The sequence below is a fragment of the Triplophysa dalaica genome, chromosome 20 (genome assembly GCF_015846415.1).
Source record: "Triplophysa dalaica isolate WHDGS20190420 chromosome 20, ASM1584641v1, whole genome shotgun sequence".
NCBI classification, from domain to species: Eukaryota; Metazoa; Chordata; class Actinopteri; order Cypriniformes; family Nemacheilidae; genus Triplophysa; species Triplophysa dalaica.
Window position 1 is genome coordinate 20,229,126 of NC_079561.1, and position 14,570 is coordinate 20,243,695.

The 14,570-nt window shown below is 45.2% G+C and overlaps 1 protein-coding gene across 7 annotated transcripts in view; it reads right to left on the bottom strand.

Moving 5' to 3' along the window:
* camta2 (calmodulin binding transcription activator 2) overlaps positions 1-14,570 on the bottom strand; it is a 30,957-nt gene that overhangs the window by 3,813 nt on the left and 12,574 nt on the right. For 6 of the 7 annotated variants that reach the window (XR_008904888.1, XR_008904887.1, XM_056733873.1 and 3 more), the window contains 13 exons: positions 8,664-8,814; positions 8,436-8,561; positions 6,558-8,293; positions 6,132-6,258; positions 5,868-6,002; positions 3,734-3,891; positions 2,581-2,765; positions 2,424-2,502; positions 2,131-2,353; positions 1,766-2,055; positions 1,451-1,617; positions 364-574; positions 218-289 (listed from right to left, as the gene is read on the bottom strand). Coding sequence is in view for 5 of the 7 variants with exons in the window: in XM_056733873.1 (XP_056589851.1) it covers positions 218-289; positions 364-574; positions 1,451-1,617; positions 1,766-2,055; positions 2,131-2,353; positions 2,424-2,502; positions 2,581-2,765; positions 3,734-3,891; positions 5,868-6,002; positions 6,132-6,258; positions 6,558-8,293; positions 8,436-8,561; positions 8,664-8,814 (3,660 nt within the window). In the remaining 2 variants the exon portion in view is untranslated. Of the gene's footprint in view, positions 1-217; positions 290-363; positions 575-1,450; positions 1,618-1,765; positions 2,056-2,130; positions 2,354-2,423; positions 2,503-2,580; positions 2,766-3,733; positions 3,892-5,867; positions 6,003-6,131; positions 6,259-6,557; positions 8,294-8,435; positions 8,562-8,663; positions 8,815-10,932; positions 11,067-14,570 lie in introns of those variants that run through there. The other variant, XM_056733874.1, reaches the window with a different exon arrangement.

Sequence of the window (14,570 nt, forward strand, 5' to 3'; positions counted from 1 at the left end):
AGACAAATTAATCCTCAAAGTACAGCTACAGTAAACACACGCACACGCACACGCACATGCATGCTGACACTGACACACACACACGGACATATGCGCTCACACGGACCTACACAACAACACACATGCACAGCTTAATCAGTGTATGTGTATATATTATTGTGTAAAAATCTATTGTCTAAATCTACTGTCTATGTGAGTGTGTGTGTGTATTCTGTACCTGTTTGTATTTGCGGTAACAGCGCTGTATAACTGCGGCCGCCATGTCCTGCTGCTCCTTTAGTCTCCGCCCCTAAACACATAACAGCCCATCATTATGCAAAACAGTTGTTGTGCTAAAACAAATACTTGTGTGTGTGTGTGTACCTTGTATCTGCGGAAGGCGTTCTGTATAACACGTGCAGCTTCATACAGTTCCCTCTGTTCTGTGTCTGTGAGTGTCAGTAGTGCAAAATCTCTCTCCATCCTTCCATTGGCTGAGGCGTTTAAGAACTCCGCCCACGCCGCACTGCTCGGGACCCGAAGCCTCTGCAGCGCCAAATCACTGAGGGGGGAGGGAGGGGCGGCGCACAGGCTCCTAGACACACACACACACACACACGTGTGTCGTCATGTCACTTCAGCTGATGTCAATAATGACCTGTGTGGGGCTGGACCTGAATATTTCATCGATCGTTCGGTGGGTGTGCAATCCAATTTCAATTATGAGAATATGCAGTTTGAAACTGGCCGACCACAACAACACATCAAGTTTGTAAAACCACACAAGTTCTGTGAGTGTATGCTTATAATAATGTTAGTTTGTGTTTTATTATGTGTGTGTTGTGCAGATCTGCTTCTGTTATCAAACAACACCAGAGCAATAAATGAAAGATGCAGTTTGGGACCCGGTGAGGACACAGGTTGAGTGTCACTTTGTCTCAGAGGTTTTTTTTCTTATGGTGACAGAAACGGTCTCATGCCTGTCATGTCTTCATATCCACATCTCTGGTGCGGTTGTCAATCAAACTGCGTTGTGTGCCTGAGCAGCAAACAAGGAATACTCACAACATTTTTCTAAATGAACTTTATACAGAAACTAAACGGAATATAATTTCCCATTAAAAACAAAACAAACTGATCTATTTTAATGTGAGGCGGGACGCTTCCAGCTCGCGCTGTTGTGTAGTTTATTAAAAGTTGATTGATTCTGAACGTGTCGTGGGTCCATATTGCACCAGAATGCAACACAACACTCCCTTGGGTCCGCAGGAACACACGCGTCACGCGTGAAGTCCACTGGATGACACTTCTCCACATAATAAAATGCAAACAGACAGACAGATGTTCAGTCCCCTCCCCCCGAAGCTCAGAAAATGGTATTTGGACCAGCCCCCTACCTGTGTGTGTGTGTGTGTGCACGTGTGTGTGTGTGTGTGTGTGTGCACGTGTGTGTGTGTGTGCACGTGTGTACCTGTCCACAGTATCGAGGTACGGTGCTAGCCAGGGCATGGTGTCATGAATGGCAGGATTGTCACGCCTCTCTCTAAGCGGTGACTCCGCCTCTCGATTAAACTCCTCCTGTTTGATTCGTTCAGGAGTGGCCTCAATGATCTGCTCAGCCAGTGTTGTCATGTCAACCTTAAAGTGACATCATTTATTCACAATTAACACAACTCCACATGTGACAGAATAATTCCTTACAGGACGGGTCTTTGAATATATACTGCACAATGTTCGAATTTACGATACATGTGTGTTATTAGCTGAAGGGTTGTGTGGTGCAGACCTGCAGGATGTCAGCTGACAGGAAGTCCTCGTTCTCTGCGTTCTCGCTGTAGTCCAGCAGCTCATCGGCCAGAGACATCGTGTTGCTGTGAGGAGGGGGTGCAGCGGGGGGGCTTGCCATCTCATAGTCCATCAGGAAGAGAGAGTCGGCCGGGGGCGGTACTGACAGAGGAGAGGAGGGAGAGGAGGCGGAGTCCATGGGGTCAGGAACAGAACCGCTGGAGTAGGCGGAGCTAGGGGAGGGTGAGGGCGGATCACTGGGAGAGGGGACACTGCTGGACGAACTTAAACCTGACAGAGAGAGAGACCAATGAGATTCACACTGTGTGTGTGTGTGCGTGCATGTGTGTGTGTGTATGTGGTTACCGGTGTCTGGGCTGCTGGACAGTGGAGAGGATGGTCTGTATGTGGGCGAGAGGCCGTCACGTGTGTGTAACTCCTCCAGACAGCGTGCCAGTCGGGTGTGTCCTCGTGAATGTGCCACAGCCAGCGGCAGACGACCGAGAGAGTCGGGGATTCCCAGAGCCGCACTGCTCCAGCGGTACAACAGCACCGCAGCTGCCTGATGACCCAGAGCACACGCCCACATCTACACAAACACACAACGCTGTCATACACACACATACACTGCACATGTGTGTGTGTGTGACGTGACGCACCAGAGGTGTGCAGGAGAAATGATCGACGTTCAGAGGATCCACTTCCTGTTCCAGAGTCAAACTGTTGACATTCAGGCTCCTGACACACACAGACACACAACAATTAACACAAATAACACTCAAGGCTCTGCTCTGATTGTGTGTTGCGTGTGTTTACCTCCAGCGTATGAGTGTGTGTATGAGTTGTGTGTATCCCTGCGCAGCGGCCAGATGAAGCAGCGTCATTCCTCGATGTCTCACGGAGTGTGTGAGCGTCTCTCTCTCAGCGTCTCGCTCCCATCCACCGCCCGACATCATGCGTTCACACACAGCCACGATCCTGTGCTCAAACCACACACCCGACTGACACACAAACACACACACACATACTGAAGATCATAAGAAGGAAACGGTTTGGTCGCTGCAATTGTCATTGATTGTTTTGTCAGTTGTTGTGTGAGCTTTACAACACAATCGCAACAAGAGAAATGTCATCATTTGGTGAATTTGGTGAACTCTCTGTGTGTGTGTGTGTGTGTGTTTATGGGTCATGAACATGGAAAATGTGCTATTAAAAATTAAAGTGATGTCATGTCAAACATTCCAGCGCTGACCCTGATCAGAGCACACAAACCCTTCAACATCTCACAACAGATATGTCTCCACATTAGACTGAACCGACACACAACATGTCTCTCTCATATACACACACATGTGACCTCAGATTGGCTTTGTGTTACTCAACTGGTGTGTGTGAAGTGTACAGTCTAAAAAACAACACATCATTGTAAATGGTTTCCTGATGTGATTTGACTCGTCCTGTCAGATGTTAGAGTGTTAAAGAAACGACCGTGACAAGCATGACATTAAACCGTGTGAAATAAATCACAAATCCCATAACTGCTGCTCTGTGTGTCAGCTGGACAGAATTGAGCTGAAGGTTTGATCTTCATGTGTGATTATCACTTCATGGTAGTGTTGTGTGTTCACCACAATTGTTTCCATAAACCCCCGAATGCCGTGTTATTTAGTATATGTTTATATAACGGTGGTGACTAAAACCAACAATTTTAACACAAAACTAATTTGGGACTTAACCTTAACTTATAGTCTGTTCATTCATCAGTATGGCCAAACCAGATGAGCAGCACTGCTGTAGATCATACATCACCTCCAAACATCCTGAAACATGCAACAATTCATTTGATTTTGACACTATCGACTGTAAATCCCCTTGATTAAGCTGTGTGTGTGTGTGTGTGTGTGTGTGTGCGTGTGTGTGTGCGTGTGTGTGTGCGTGTGCATGTGTGCACATGCGTGTGTGCGCGCACCTGGTTTTCAGGAGTGAGTCGTGTTGCAGGGTTTTGGTTGAGTAGTTGTTGCTGATGATATTGATACACATGTTGTTGTTGATTGTTGTGTCTCATTTCTGTCATTCTGCGTTCCATCTGTTCCAATCGTTCCAGAATGGACATCCTGAACTGATTATCTACACACAACACAAATGTTTGTTCATGTACATGATGAGAATATCCCACAATACACTCACAGAGTTAACATTAACACCACTTCAGTGAAGAGTGAGAGAGAGTGAGTGAGAGAGTGGGTCAGAGAGAGAGAGAGAGAGAGTGGGTGAGAGAGAGTGAGAGGGTGAGAGAGTGAGAGAGAGTGGGTGAGAGAGAGAGAGAGAGAGTGGGGGAGAGAGAGAGAGAGAGAGTGAGTGAGAGAGAGAGAGTGGGTGGGTGAGAGAGAGAGAGTGAGAGAGAGTGAGTGAGTGAGTGAGTGAGTGAGAGTGAGTGGGTGAGAGAGAGAGAGTGAGTGGGTGAGAGAGAGAGAGTGAGTGAGAGAGTGGGTGAGAGAGAGTGAGTGAGTGAGTGAGTGAGTGAGTGAGTGAGTGAGAGTGAGTGAGTGGGTGAGAGAGAGTGAGTGAGTGAGTGTGGGTGGGTGAGAGAGAGAGTGAGTGAGAGAGTGAGTGGGTGAGAGAGAGTAGAGTGAGTGAGTGGGTGAGAGAGAGTGAGTGAGTGAGTGTGGGTGGGTGAGAGAGAGAGTGAGTGAGAGAGTGAGTGGGTGAGAGAGAGTGAGTGAGTGGGTGAGAGAGAGAGAGTGAGTGAGAGAGTGAGTGGGTGAGAGAGAGTGAGTGAGTGAGTGAGTGAGTGAGTGAGTGAGTGAGTGAGAGAGTGAGTGAGTGGGTGAGAGAGAGAGTGTGGTTGGGTGAGAGAGAGAGAGTGAGTGAGTGAGAGAGAGAGAGAGTGAGTGAGTGGGTGAGAGAGAGAGAGTGTGGGTGAGAGAGAGAGTGGGTGAGAGAGAGAGTGAGTGAGAGAGTGAGTGAGTGGGTGAGAGAGAGAGAGAGAGTGTGAGAGAGATTGAGTGAGTGGGTGAGAGAGAGAGTGAGTGAGTGAGTGAGAGAATGAGTGGGTGAGAGAGAGAGTGGGTGAGAGAGAGAGTGAGTGGGTGGGTGAGAGAGAGAGTGAGTGGGTGAGAGAGAGTGAGAGGGTGAGAGAGTGAAAGAGAGTGGGTGAGAGAGAGAGTGAGTGGGTGAGAGAGAGAGTGTGAGAGAGAGTGAGTGAGTGGGTGAGAGAGAGAGAGTGTGAGAGAGAGTGAGTGAGTGAGTGGGTGAGAGAGAGAGTGAGTGAGTGAGTGAGAGAGAGAGAGTGAGTGAGTGAGTGAGTGAGAGAGAGAGAGAGAGAGAGTGAGTGAGAGAGAGAGAGAGAGAGAGTGAGAGAGAGTGAGAGAGAGAGAGTGGGTGTGAGAGAGAGTGAGTGGGTGAGAGAGAGAGTGAGTGAGTGAGTGAGAGTGAGTGGGTGAGAGAGAGAGAGAGAGAGTGAGTGGGTGAGAGAGGGTGAGAGAGAGAGAGTGAGTGAGAGAGTGAGTGGGTGAGAGAGAGTGAGTGAGTGAGTGAGTGAGTGAGTGAGTGAGTGAGTGAGAGAGTGAGTGAGTGGGTGAGAGAGAGTGAGTGAGTGAGTGAGTGAGTGAGTGAGAGTGAGTGGGTGAGAGAGAGAGAGTGTGAGTGGTGTACACATGGATTTAAATAGGCTTTAACTGTGAGCCAGAAATAGAAACATCCTGATGTTTCCCACCACACACACTTATGTAAATACATATAATCACACAACAACACTAAACTCATAAACAGACAATGTCTGTCGGTAGTGACTCTAGATGTGTGACGGATGACTGACAATCTACTGGTGTCACAGCAAAAATGTTCTCGTTATTTTAAAAAACCCACCAAAATATTTATACAGAGAAATATGAAAATGAGTTTTTTTAACATATTTCTATATTATTATTAACTTTCCAGTTGTTTCGAGTCACAGTTTGAGCTCTTCAGACACTGATCACACAGATACTCGTGAAGCACATGTGTAGATTTTTCAACTTGTGCATCACTGAGGCATCAGGCTCGTCTGACACTCAATCTGACAACAAGTACAAGGTGGAGAAAACGTGTGTGTGTGTGCTTACCATCCAGTGATAGCCAGTCCAGCTGTGAGCTGGGTAAGGACGAGGCATTGCGGGCGCGATACTCGAAGAGCACAGAAGAGGAAACCACACGAGAATCCATCCAGACGTGTAGACCAACAAGACCTGCTTCATGAGCTACACACACACACACACACACACACTTCTGTTCATATCCTTCCAGCACATTATACTTCATTATATTAGAGAAGAGAGAAGGACTTGATTGTGTCAGTCGGGGTGTGCGTGTGAATGTGTGGTGCTCACCAGGACAGTAACAGCGCAGGACACCCGGCTGAATGAGAGATGCAGGAACTCGACTCTGATCAAACACGCACGTGTATCTGGCGTCCGTCTCAGACCATGGACCTGTGATCAGAACCTTCACTCCACCCTAAAACACAGACACACATCACAAACATTCACCATCGGAAAGACACACAACAGCAACACTGACAAACCCCATACAGACACAATTCAGAAGGATCCAGAGGAATCTCTGAAAGATGTGTGCAGTAACAGGGTTGAATATTTGTGCAACAACAGGGTTGAATGTTTAACACGATGAATGCATTCAATCAAATCTTACTGAGTTACACGTGTATGGCTTTATTGCGTCAAAACAAAATGAAACGCCACAAATGTAAAAGATTTTCTCAATGATGTCAGAAGGAAGAAAGTGCAGATGGATACCTCGGGGTAAGACCACTCTGGTGAGAAGTCTGTGATGCTGGCCAATCGGTGCGTGTCCTCCAAAGAGCCGCTGGACATGTGTGTGAGCAGAGGGAAGGGTAAGAACGAGGTGGAGGGTGTTGGCTGAGGTGGAACCATGTACCTTACGGGGTAAACGGGTGGGTTTGGAGCATGGTTGAGGGTGTCCTCAGTTATCAGCTCAGAAATGAGGTCCGGGAAGGTGGAGTCAAAGGTGAGCCCAGTCTCCTGGTTGTCCATGTGGGTGGAGTCAGAACTGTAGGTGGTGTCCATTGGAGTTACTTCTGATTCAAAGTGCACTTGAGTGGGCGGAGACCGCTCTTCCTTTACCTGTACAGGACTCATCTGTCCATTTATGGGTCCGGAAGCGGGAGGGGTCATATTCTGCTGCTGAATGCATGTTGAGTTGCCTGCGAGGAGCTGCACCTCTTCCCCCTTGGGAAGCGACTGATTGGTTGGCAACACTTCGAGGGAGGGACACGTTGTATGGACTTGACTGGCACACACCAACTGGTCACTCATGTGCTGAGAAGGTGAGAACTGAATGGTCATTAAGTGATTAGGTGCAGACTGTGTATCAAGTCCAGCAGGAGGACCTTTCCCCTCTGTTGACAGTGACGACATGGGCCCCTGCGTACAGAGGGCGGGACTTAGCGGTTGGGTCAATGGATCGAGACCTAAAGATGACTCCAGGCATAGCGGAAGCAGCTCGGGGGTAGAGCGAGATGGAGAAAGCGACAGTGAGAGAGGAGACAGTGAGGACGGGCTGGAAGAGGGACGACCCGCAACGCTCTTCCTCTCCGTCTCTGAAGAGAGGGAAGACAGAGATGATGAGGGAGAAGTGGGCGAGAATGACAGAGCTAGAGATGGAGCCTGAGGAGATGTTGAGGGAACTGGTGATGGCGTGGAGGAGCTGTAGATGGAGTGGATGGAGATATGGGACGGGTGGGCAGCGCCTCCATAGGTCTGACCCTGTTTAGGGCTGTTAAGGAAAGAGTCAGGGTCGAACGGGAGCAGGGAGGGCGAAGGAGACGTTGGCCGCAGGAGTGTTCCGGGTGCTTCTGGGATAATGCGGTCAGACAGTACAAGTCCCCCAATCACAGGACAGGGAAGTAGAGTGAGTGACAGAGTGGCCACGCCCTGATTGGCTGGGACAGGGCTCGGCGGAGAGGTTGGAGGAGGAGGCGTGTCACGTTTGGGCGGTACGTGGGACAGTACGAGTCTGCTGCCGGCCCGGGTGACTGATAGCCGCGTGGGGCCTGGCTCGCTCTTAGAATCTCCCCCTCCACGGCCCACTGTCGCTGCCGTCGTCATGACGATGACCGCGTTCCGCGGCAGGGCAACAGTTGTCAGGCCTCCACGCTGGTCACCGTAGTATCCGTTTCCATTGCCAAGGGTGATGGTCGCCGCTCGTTGAGTTTGGGGTGGACTCGAGGAGGATGAGGAAGAGCACGGTGAAGCCACACCTATGTCCTCTGTATCGACTCGTCCTGAATCCTCTGGCTTACTGGATGTTACTTTCCTCTCTGAAGGCACCACAGCCACCACAGCCTCACCCGACACTACCTCTTGACCCGCCTCCCCTCCTGAGCTCTCAGTAGCCAGATTCTGCAGCTCCGTGAGGGCAGGGTAAGGGGCGGGACACGTGGGCAGTTTGGGGGAGATAATGCGATGCTTCGTGCTAGTACAGCGGTGAGGAATGTTGGAGCCGGGTGACGCTGCAGGGAGAGAGAAGCGTGAATGATAAATGAATGATGTTTGTGCCTGTCAGGTGTAAAGTCGTGAATCTGCACAACAACTAATAATTTAGTCAATATCTATGTGGGTGTGTGTGTGTGTGTATGTGTGTGAGTCAGTTACCGCACAGACAGGTGTGTGTTCGGGGTTGTGGTTTGGTCTGCTGAGTTTCTAGGATCTGCTGAACCATCTGCTCCACAGAGAACTCCACTGCACTGATACCTCCACAAGACCATTTCATACTGTGGACTACACACACACACACACACACGCACACGCACAAACACACAATGTTTTGTAAACAACATCCTATATCATTCAAAATAAGGTTGTGATTGGTCATTTACTCACACATGGGCTTGAGTTGTGAGAGCAGTTCGTCTCTGCTCCAGCGCAGACTGTCCCGTCGGTCTGTCAGTGGACATGAAACCGGACCGCAGGATTTCACGCTCTCCTCCAGTGACGGCACATTAAGATAATGAACCAGCACAATGTCCGGATTCTACAAGCACACGTCAAGATCTGGATGAAACACGCTTATCATTCGCAAACTCTCACATCTGTTTATCTTCTGTGGTTTTGTTTCATATTTTCACACTTCAGGGATCATTGATCTGACTGTGGAATGATATCAGCAGTATTCGCTCCCTGAAACGTCTATTCTATATTCTGAGTTCAGGAAAGAAACTTTTTCCATGATTCCTACACACACTTTTTCTTTGTTGTGTAACTGAACAGATATGTTGTTCATGTGTTCTATAATCTTCTGTGTGTCAAACGGTTTTGTGCAAACGAGTACCTCAGATTGTTTTTGTTCCTTCATGTTTAAATGACAATAAAAGCTCATTTCTCCTGCATATGTACAGTTGAAAGAAAAAGTATGTGAACCCTTTGGGCTTACTTGGATTTCTTCATAAATTGGTCATAAAATGTGTTCTGATCTTCATCTAAGTCACAACAATAGAGAAACACAGTCTGCTTAAACTAATACCGCACAAACATTATACGTTTTCATGTTTTTATTGAACACAACATGTAAACATTCATAGTGCAGGGTGGAAAAAGTATGTGAAACCCTAGACTAATGACTTCTCCAAGAGCTAATTGGAGACAGGAGTCAGCCAACCTGGGGTCCAATCAATGTGATGAGATTGGATGTGTTGATTAAAGCTGGCCTGTCCAATAAAAAACACACACCAGTTTTGAGTTTGCTGTTCTGAAGAAGCGTTGTCTGATGTGAACCATGCCTCACACAAAAGAGCTCTCAGAAGACCTACGATCAAGAATTGTTGACTTACATAAAGCTGGAAAGGGCTACAAAAGTATATCTAAAAGCCATGATGTCCATGTGTCCATGGTAAAACAGATTGTCTACAAATGGAGAAAGTTCAGCACTGTTGCTACACTCCCTAGGCGTGGTCGTCCTGTAAAGATGACTGCAAGAGCACAGCGCAGAATGCTCAATGAGGTGAAGAAGAATCCTAGAGTGTCAGCTAAACACTTACAGAAATCTCTGGCACATGCTAACATTTTTTTTGACAAATCTACAATAAGGAAAACATTAAACAAGAATGGACTTCATGGGAGGACACCACGGAGGAAGCCACTGCTGTCCAAAAAAAACATTGCAGCACGTTTGAAGTTTGCAAAAGAGCACCTGGATGTTCCACAGCACTACTGGCAAAACATTCTGTGGACAGATGAAACCAAAATTGAGTTGTTTGGAAAGAACACACAACGCTATGTGTGGAGAACAAAAGGCACAGCACACCAACATCAAAACCTCATCCCAACTGTGAAATATGGTGGAGGGGGCATCATGGTTTGGGGCTGCTTTGCTGCCTCAGGTAATGGACGGATTACTGTCATCAATGGAAAAATGAATTCCAAAGTTTATCAAGACATTTTGCAGGAAAACTTAAGACCATCTGTCCGCCAACTGAAGCTAAACAGAGGATGGACGATGCAACAGGACAACGACCCAAAGCATAGAAGTAAATCAACAACAGAATGGCTTCAACAGAAGAAAATACGCCTTCTGGAGTGACCCAGTCAGAGTCCTGACCTCAACCCGATTGAGATGCTGTGGCATGACCTCAAGAGAGCGATTCACACCAGACATCCCAAGAATATTGCTGAACTGAAACACTTTTGTAAAGAGGAATGGTCCAAAATTTCTCCTGACCGTTGTGCAGGTCTGATCTGCAACTATAGGAAACGTTTGGTTGAGGTTATTGCTGCCAAAGGAGGGTCAACCAGTTATTAAACCCAAAGGTTCACATACTTTTTCCACCCTGCACAATGAATGTTTACATGTTGTGTTCAATAAAAACATGAAAACGTATAATGTTAGTGCGGTATTAGTTTAAGCAGACTGTGTTTCTCTATTGTTGTGACTTAGATGAAGATCAGAACACATTTTATGACCAATTTATGAAGAAATCCAAGTAAGCCCAAAGGGTTCACATACTTTTTCTTTCAACTGTATACCTACACACTAAGACTTTACTCAAAGCTTTAGGTACAAAACTGGCTTCACATCAAACGCGCATCAATCTTGTCTTCCGCTAAAGGTTTAAAATATTTGTCACATCGCGTCAGTCACACAAAAATAACTAACTTTTCTCGCGAGTAATAGAGAGCGTGGAAAGCGATACGCTGAGTGCACAAGTGTAGCAACGAACTTCCAGTGTTGCCAGAAGTCGGGATGTCAGTTTCGGGTTTGCTCTCACACCGCACAAGATGTCAGTGTTTACAAGAGGTCTCAAAGATCTTCCAAATATAAGCATTAATGGTGTACACCACATCGTTGATGTCTGGTCCGCTGCTTCAACAAGCAAGCGGGACAAAGGATTTAAGCTCTATATATCCAGTTAAATCCACAACTATGAGGATAAGTAGATTCATGTAATGTGGTGTGCCGACAGCTAAAGTTAGTGGCTAAGCTAGTAAGCGACGTATTTATTTTTATTGTAACGTTAGTATGAATAATCAATTGTATTAGGGCTGCAACTAACGATTATTTTAATAATCGATTAATCTGTAAATATTTTTTTCGATTAATCGATGAATCGGATAAAAAAAACCAAGAAAAGCATTCATTTCCAACCCTTTATTCAAAACAGAACAAAATCTTTAGAAAGTGCACAAGCATGTTGCTCCTTGAACATCCCTGAGCTGTTATAAAAATAATAAAATCAAATAAAAATGGACTAACACAAAAAACATACACATGTATGCTTTACATCTGCCAAATATATAGACTTTTTTAAAATAAAAGTGCCACCTGAGCTGCCAGAACAATAAATAATTTATAAAAACTAAAGAACAATACAAATCAGAAAACTTAACAGGATTTGTTTGAATGTAAGAACTTGTTCTCTACACTACACTCGCAGATGCACACACTCGCAAACGCACACACTTTTGCAGACGCACACACTGACAAACACTGACACACACACACACACACTCTCTCTCAAATTCACTTGAAGCTTATTCATTCAATTACTACCATCATTGTAGTAAGTGCAAGCTTCATTTATACACCACATTTTAACAAAGCTTAAGATGACCGAGTGCTATTAAAGAACTTTAAAATTAAATTAAAAAGTACAACACACACAAATATATTTGTCAATAATAGCCTATATGGGAGAAAGCACAGAATATACACTGCAAAAATTGCTTTTCTAACTTAGTAGTTTTGTCCCGTTGTCAGTCCAAATTTAAAAAAAAATCTTATGTCAAGAAACATGTACTAGACACATGAAAAAGCATAAGAAATTATGTCTTGTTTTCTGAAAAAACACGTCAAATTAAGTGATTGTTTGCTTAAAGCAAGAAAAATTATCTGCCAATGGGGTACAAAAATAATCTTAATGAGATATAATTTCAAACAGAAGTTTTAAGCATCAATTAATTTTCATGTCTAGTAATCTTGATTTAAGATTTTTTAGATATTTGGACTGGAATTAGACAAAATTACTAAGTAAGTTTTGCAGTGTAGCTATACATGACAACAGATTGATAAATGAATGGTCCAAAAAAGGTGAGTGAATTAAAACGTGTCTTTAGTCTTACAATGCAAAGCGCAAAGTAACTACACCACCCCTGATTATACTGTTATTAACGAGCTAATGCTAACTTCTGATGCTTGTCAAGCTGGATAACGAGTAAACATCCGCACCAGGGACATCAAGTTCTTCACTTCGAAACGAACAAAAGTAGGATTCTGTAGTGACTTAACCTGCTGTTGAACTCCCTTCCTCCTCATCACAGACTCAAACATGTTTGAGTTTCAGGTGCTGGATCATTGCCGTGGTGCTCCCGCCATGTCGCGTTTGCATATTTTGTAGTTAACACAGTTTTTCTGTTTATTTAGTGTGAAATGCTCCCGCACCTATGATGACTTGGGTCGCGCTGATTTCTCTGCCTCCGTCATGTATCTTTCCTCCGCTCGTTTTTTTATTTTTGCTCCGCCCTGTATATGAGGCGCCGAACTCTGCTAGCATCAGTGCGCGAGAGAGACCGAGTGTGTTTACTTCGCTCCGCGCTCAAATAAAGTTGTTTTTTAATAACCAAACGTCTCCGCGTCGCGCGACACAACGAATCGATAATGAAATTCGTTGACAACTTTTTTACTAATCGATTTTTATCGATTCGTTGTTGCAGCCCTAAATTGTATTGTAACTTTCTCCACCTCTGAGTTTCTAATAAAGATCATGGCTCAGGTGAAGTCATTGAGCTACAGATCCATGAGGAAAGCTGAGAAACCTCACAGTTTGAATGTATGGTGAAGCTAGGACTTATGAACCTTATAAACAGTTATAATCTTGTTACTTTAATTGTAATGTTCCTGGGGAATAAGCTAAGGTCATGTATGTTTTATATAACTTGTGGCAGACCGGAACTTTGCCCCGCCCATGCCATGCCCATGTAAGGTTATTGTAATTAAGGAAATTAGATAAAGCTGTAGCGGAAGGAAAACGTTTTTTTTTTATTATGGCGTTTAAAGTACGAGGATGAGACCTGTTACGAGGAGAAGTGGAGCGTATTTCCATTTCCACCAAGTGACGCTATTAGAAAGCAGAACCTGAAGAGTGGTCTAGAGGGTGAAATGGCATAGCGGATGTGTGGGAAGTACGAGGAAAAAGGACAATCGAGGAAATATAAAAAACGAGATTAAATCCGTGGGAGAGGTCTCGTGAAGGGCTACAGATCAGCACGTCAGTGAGCGCTGTTTGGGTCGGAGTGGTGTCTTCAAATGGAGGTGACGCCGACTGCAGTGGTGGAGAAAGTGCTGTATTATCCTTACCTTGAAGTTCGGGAGGTTCCCCACAGTCTGCTACCCTGAGATGCGCCTTGCCGCAAAGACTCCCCGCCTTTCGTGGTAGCTGGGTAAAGCTCACACACACCTAAGTACTCGTTCCCTAAACTCTCGTTGGTATAATCACTCTGAGCGTTGCGCCTTGCATTTCGCTTTTCTTTTCCAAGTAAATTAAATATTTTTGTGTGAATTGATTTCTTGAATGTTTTGAGTTTGACGTTTATCTGTTATTTTTTTGGTTTATTGATTTTGTTGCAGTAAGCATCCTCAGTGACTTTATTGGGGACAGTTATTTGCTATGTTTTGAATTGTTTGCATATATAAGTGTTTATCTATTGAAATCGTGCATATTGTTTAAACCTTTATATATATTGTTTATTCGTTTGTTTTGCGTCAGAAATATTACAATTTCTCTTGATTTATGCATCTATAATGGCTTACGAATGGTGAATTTGTCGGACTGAAACGTCGTACTTTTTTCTTTTTTTTTATTCATATTGGTTGACAGGCCAAAAACTGTCTGGCGCTCGAACAAAGTTAAATAGTTGACATGCACTGGGCGTACCACCGTCACAAACTCTTAAATTAGTATGTAATTAGCGACTAACTTTATCTGTCGGCACACCACATTACATGAATCTACTTATCCTCATAGTTGTGGATTTAACTGGATATATAGAGCTTAAATCCTCTGTCCCGCTTGCTTGTTGAAGCAGCGAACCAGACATCAACGATGTGGTGTACACCATTAATGCTTATATTTGGAAGATCTTTGAGACCTCTTGTAAACACTGACATCTTGTGCGGTGTGAGAGCAAACCCTGTCGCTACCCGATCCGTCCCGGAAACACGATTTGTTCCGCGCATGCGCTAAAGTGCGTCTACTTACGGCCGAAATAATTTTCGGCAAACACGATTTGTTCCGCGCA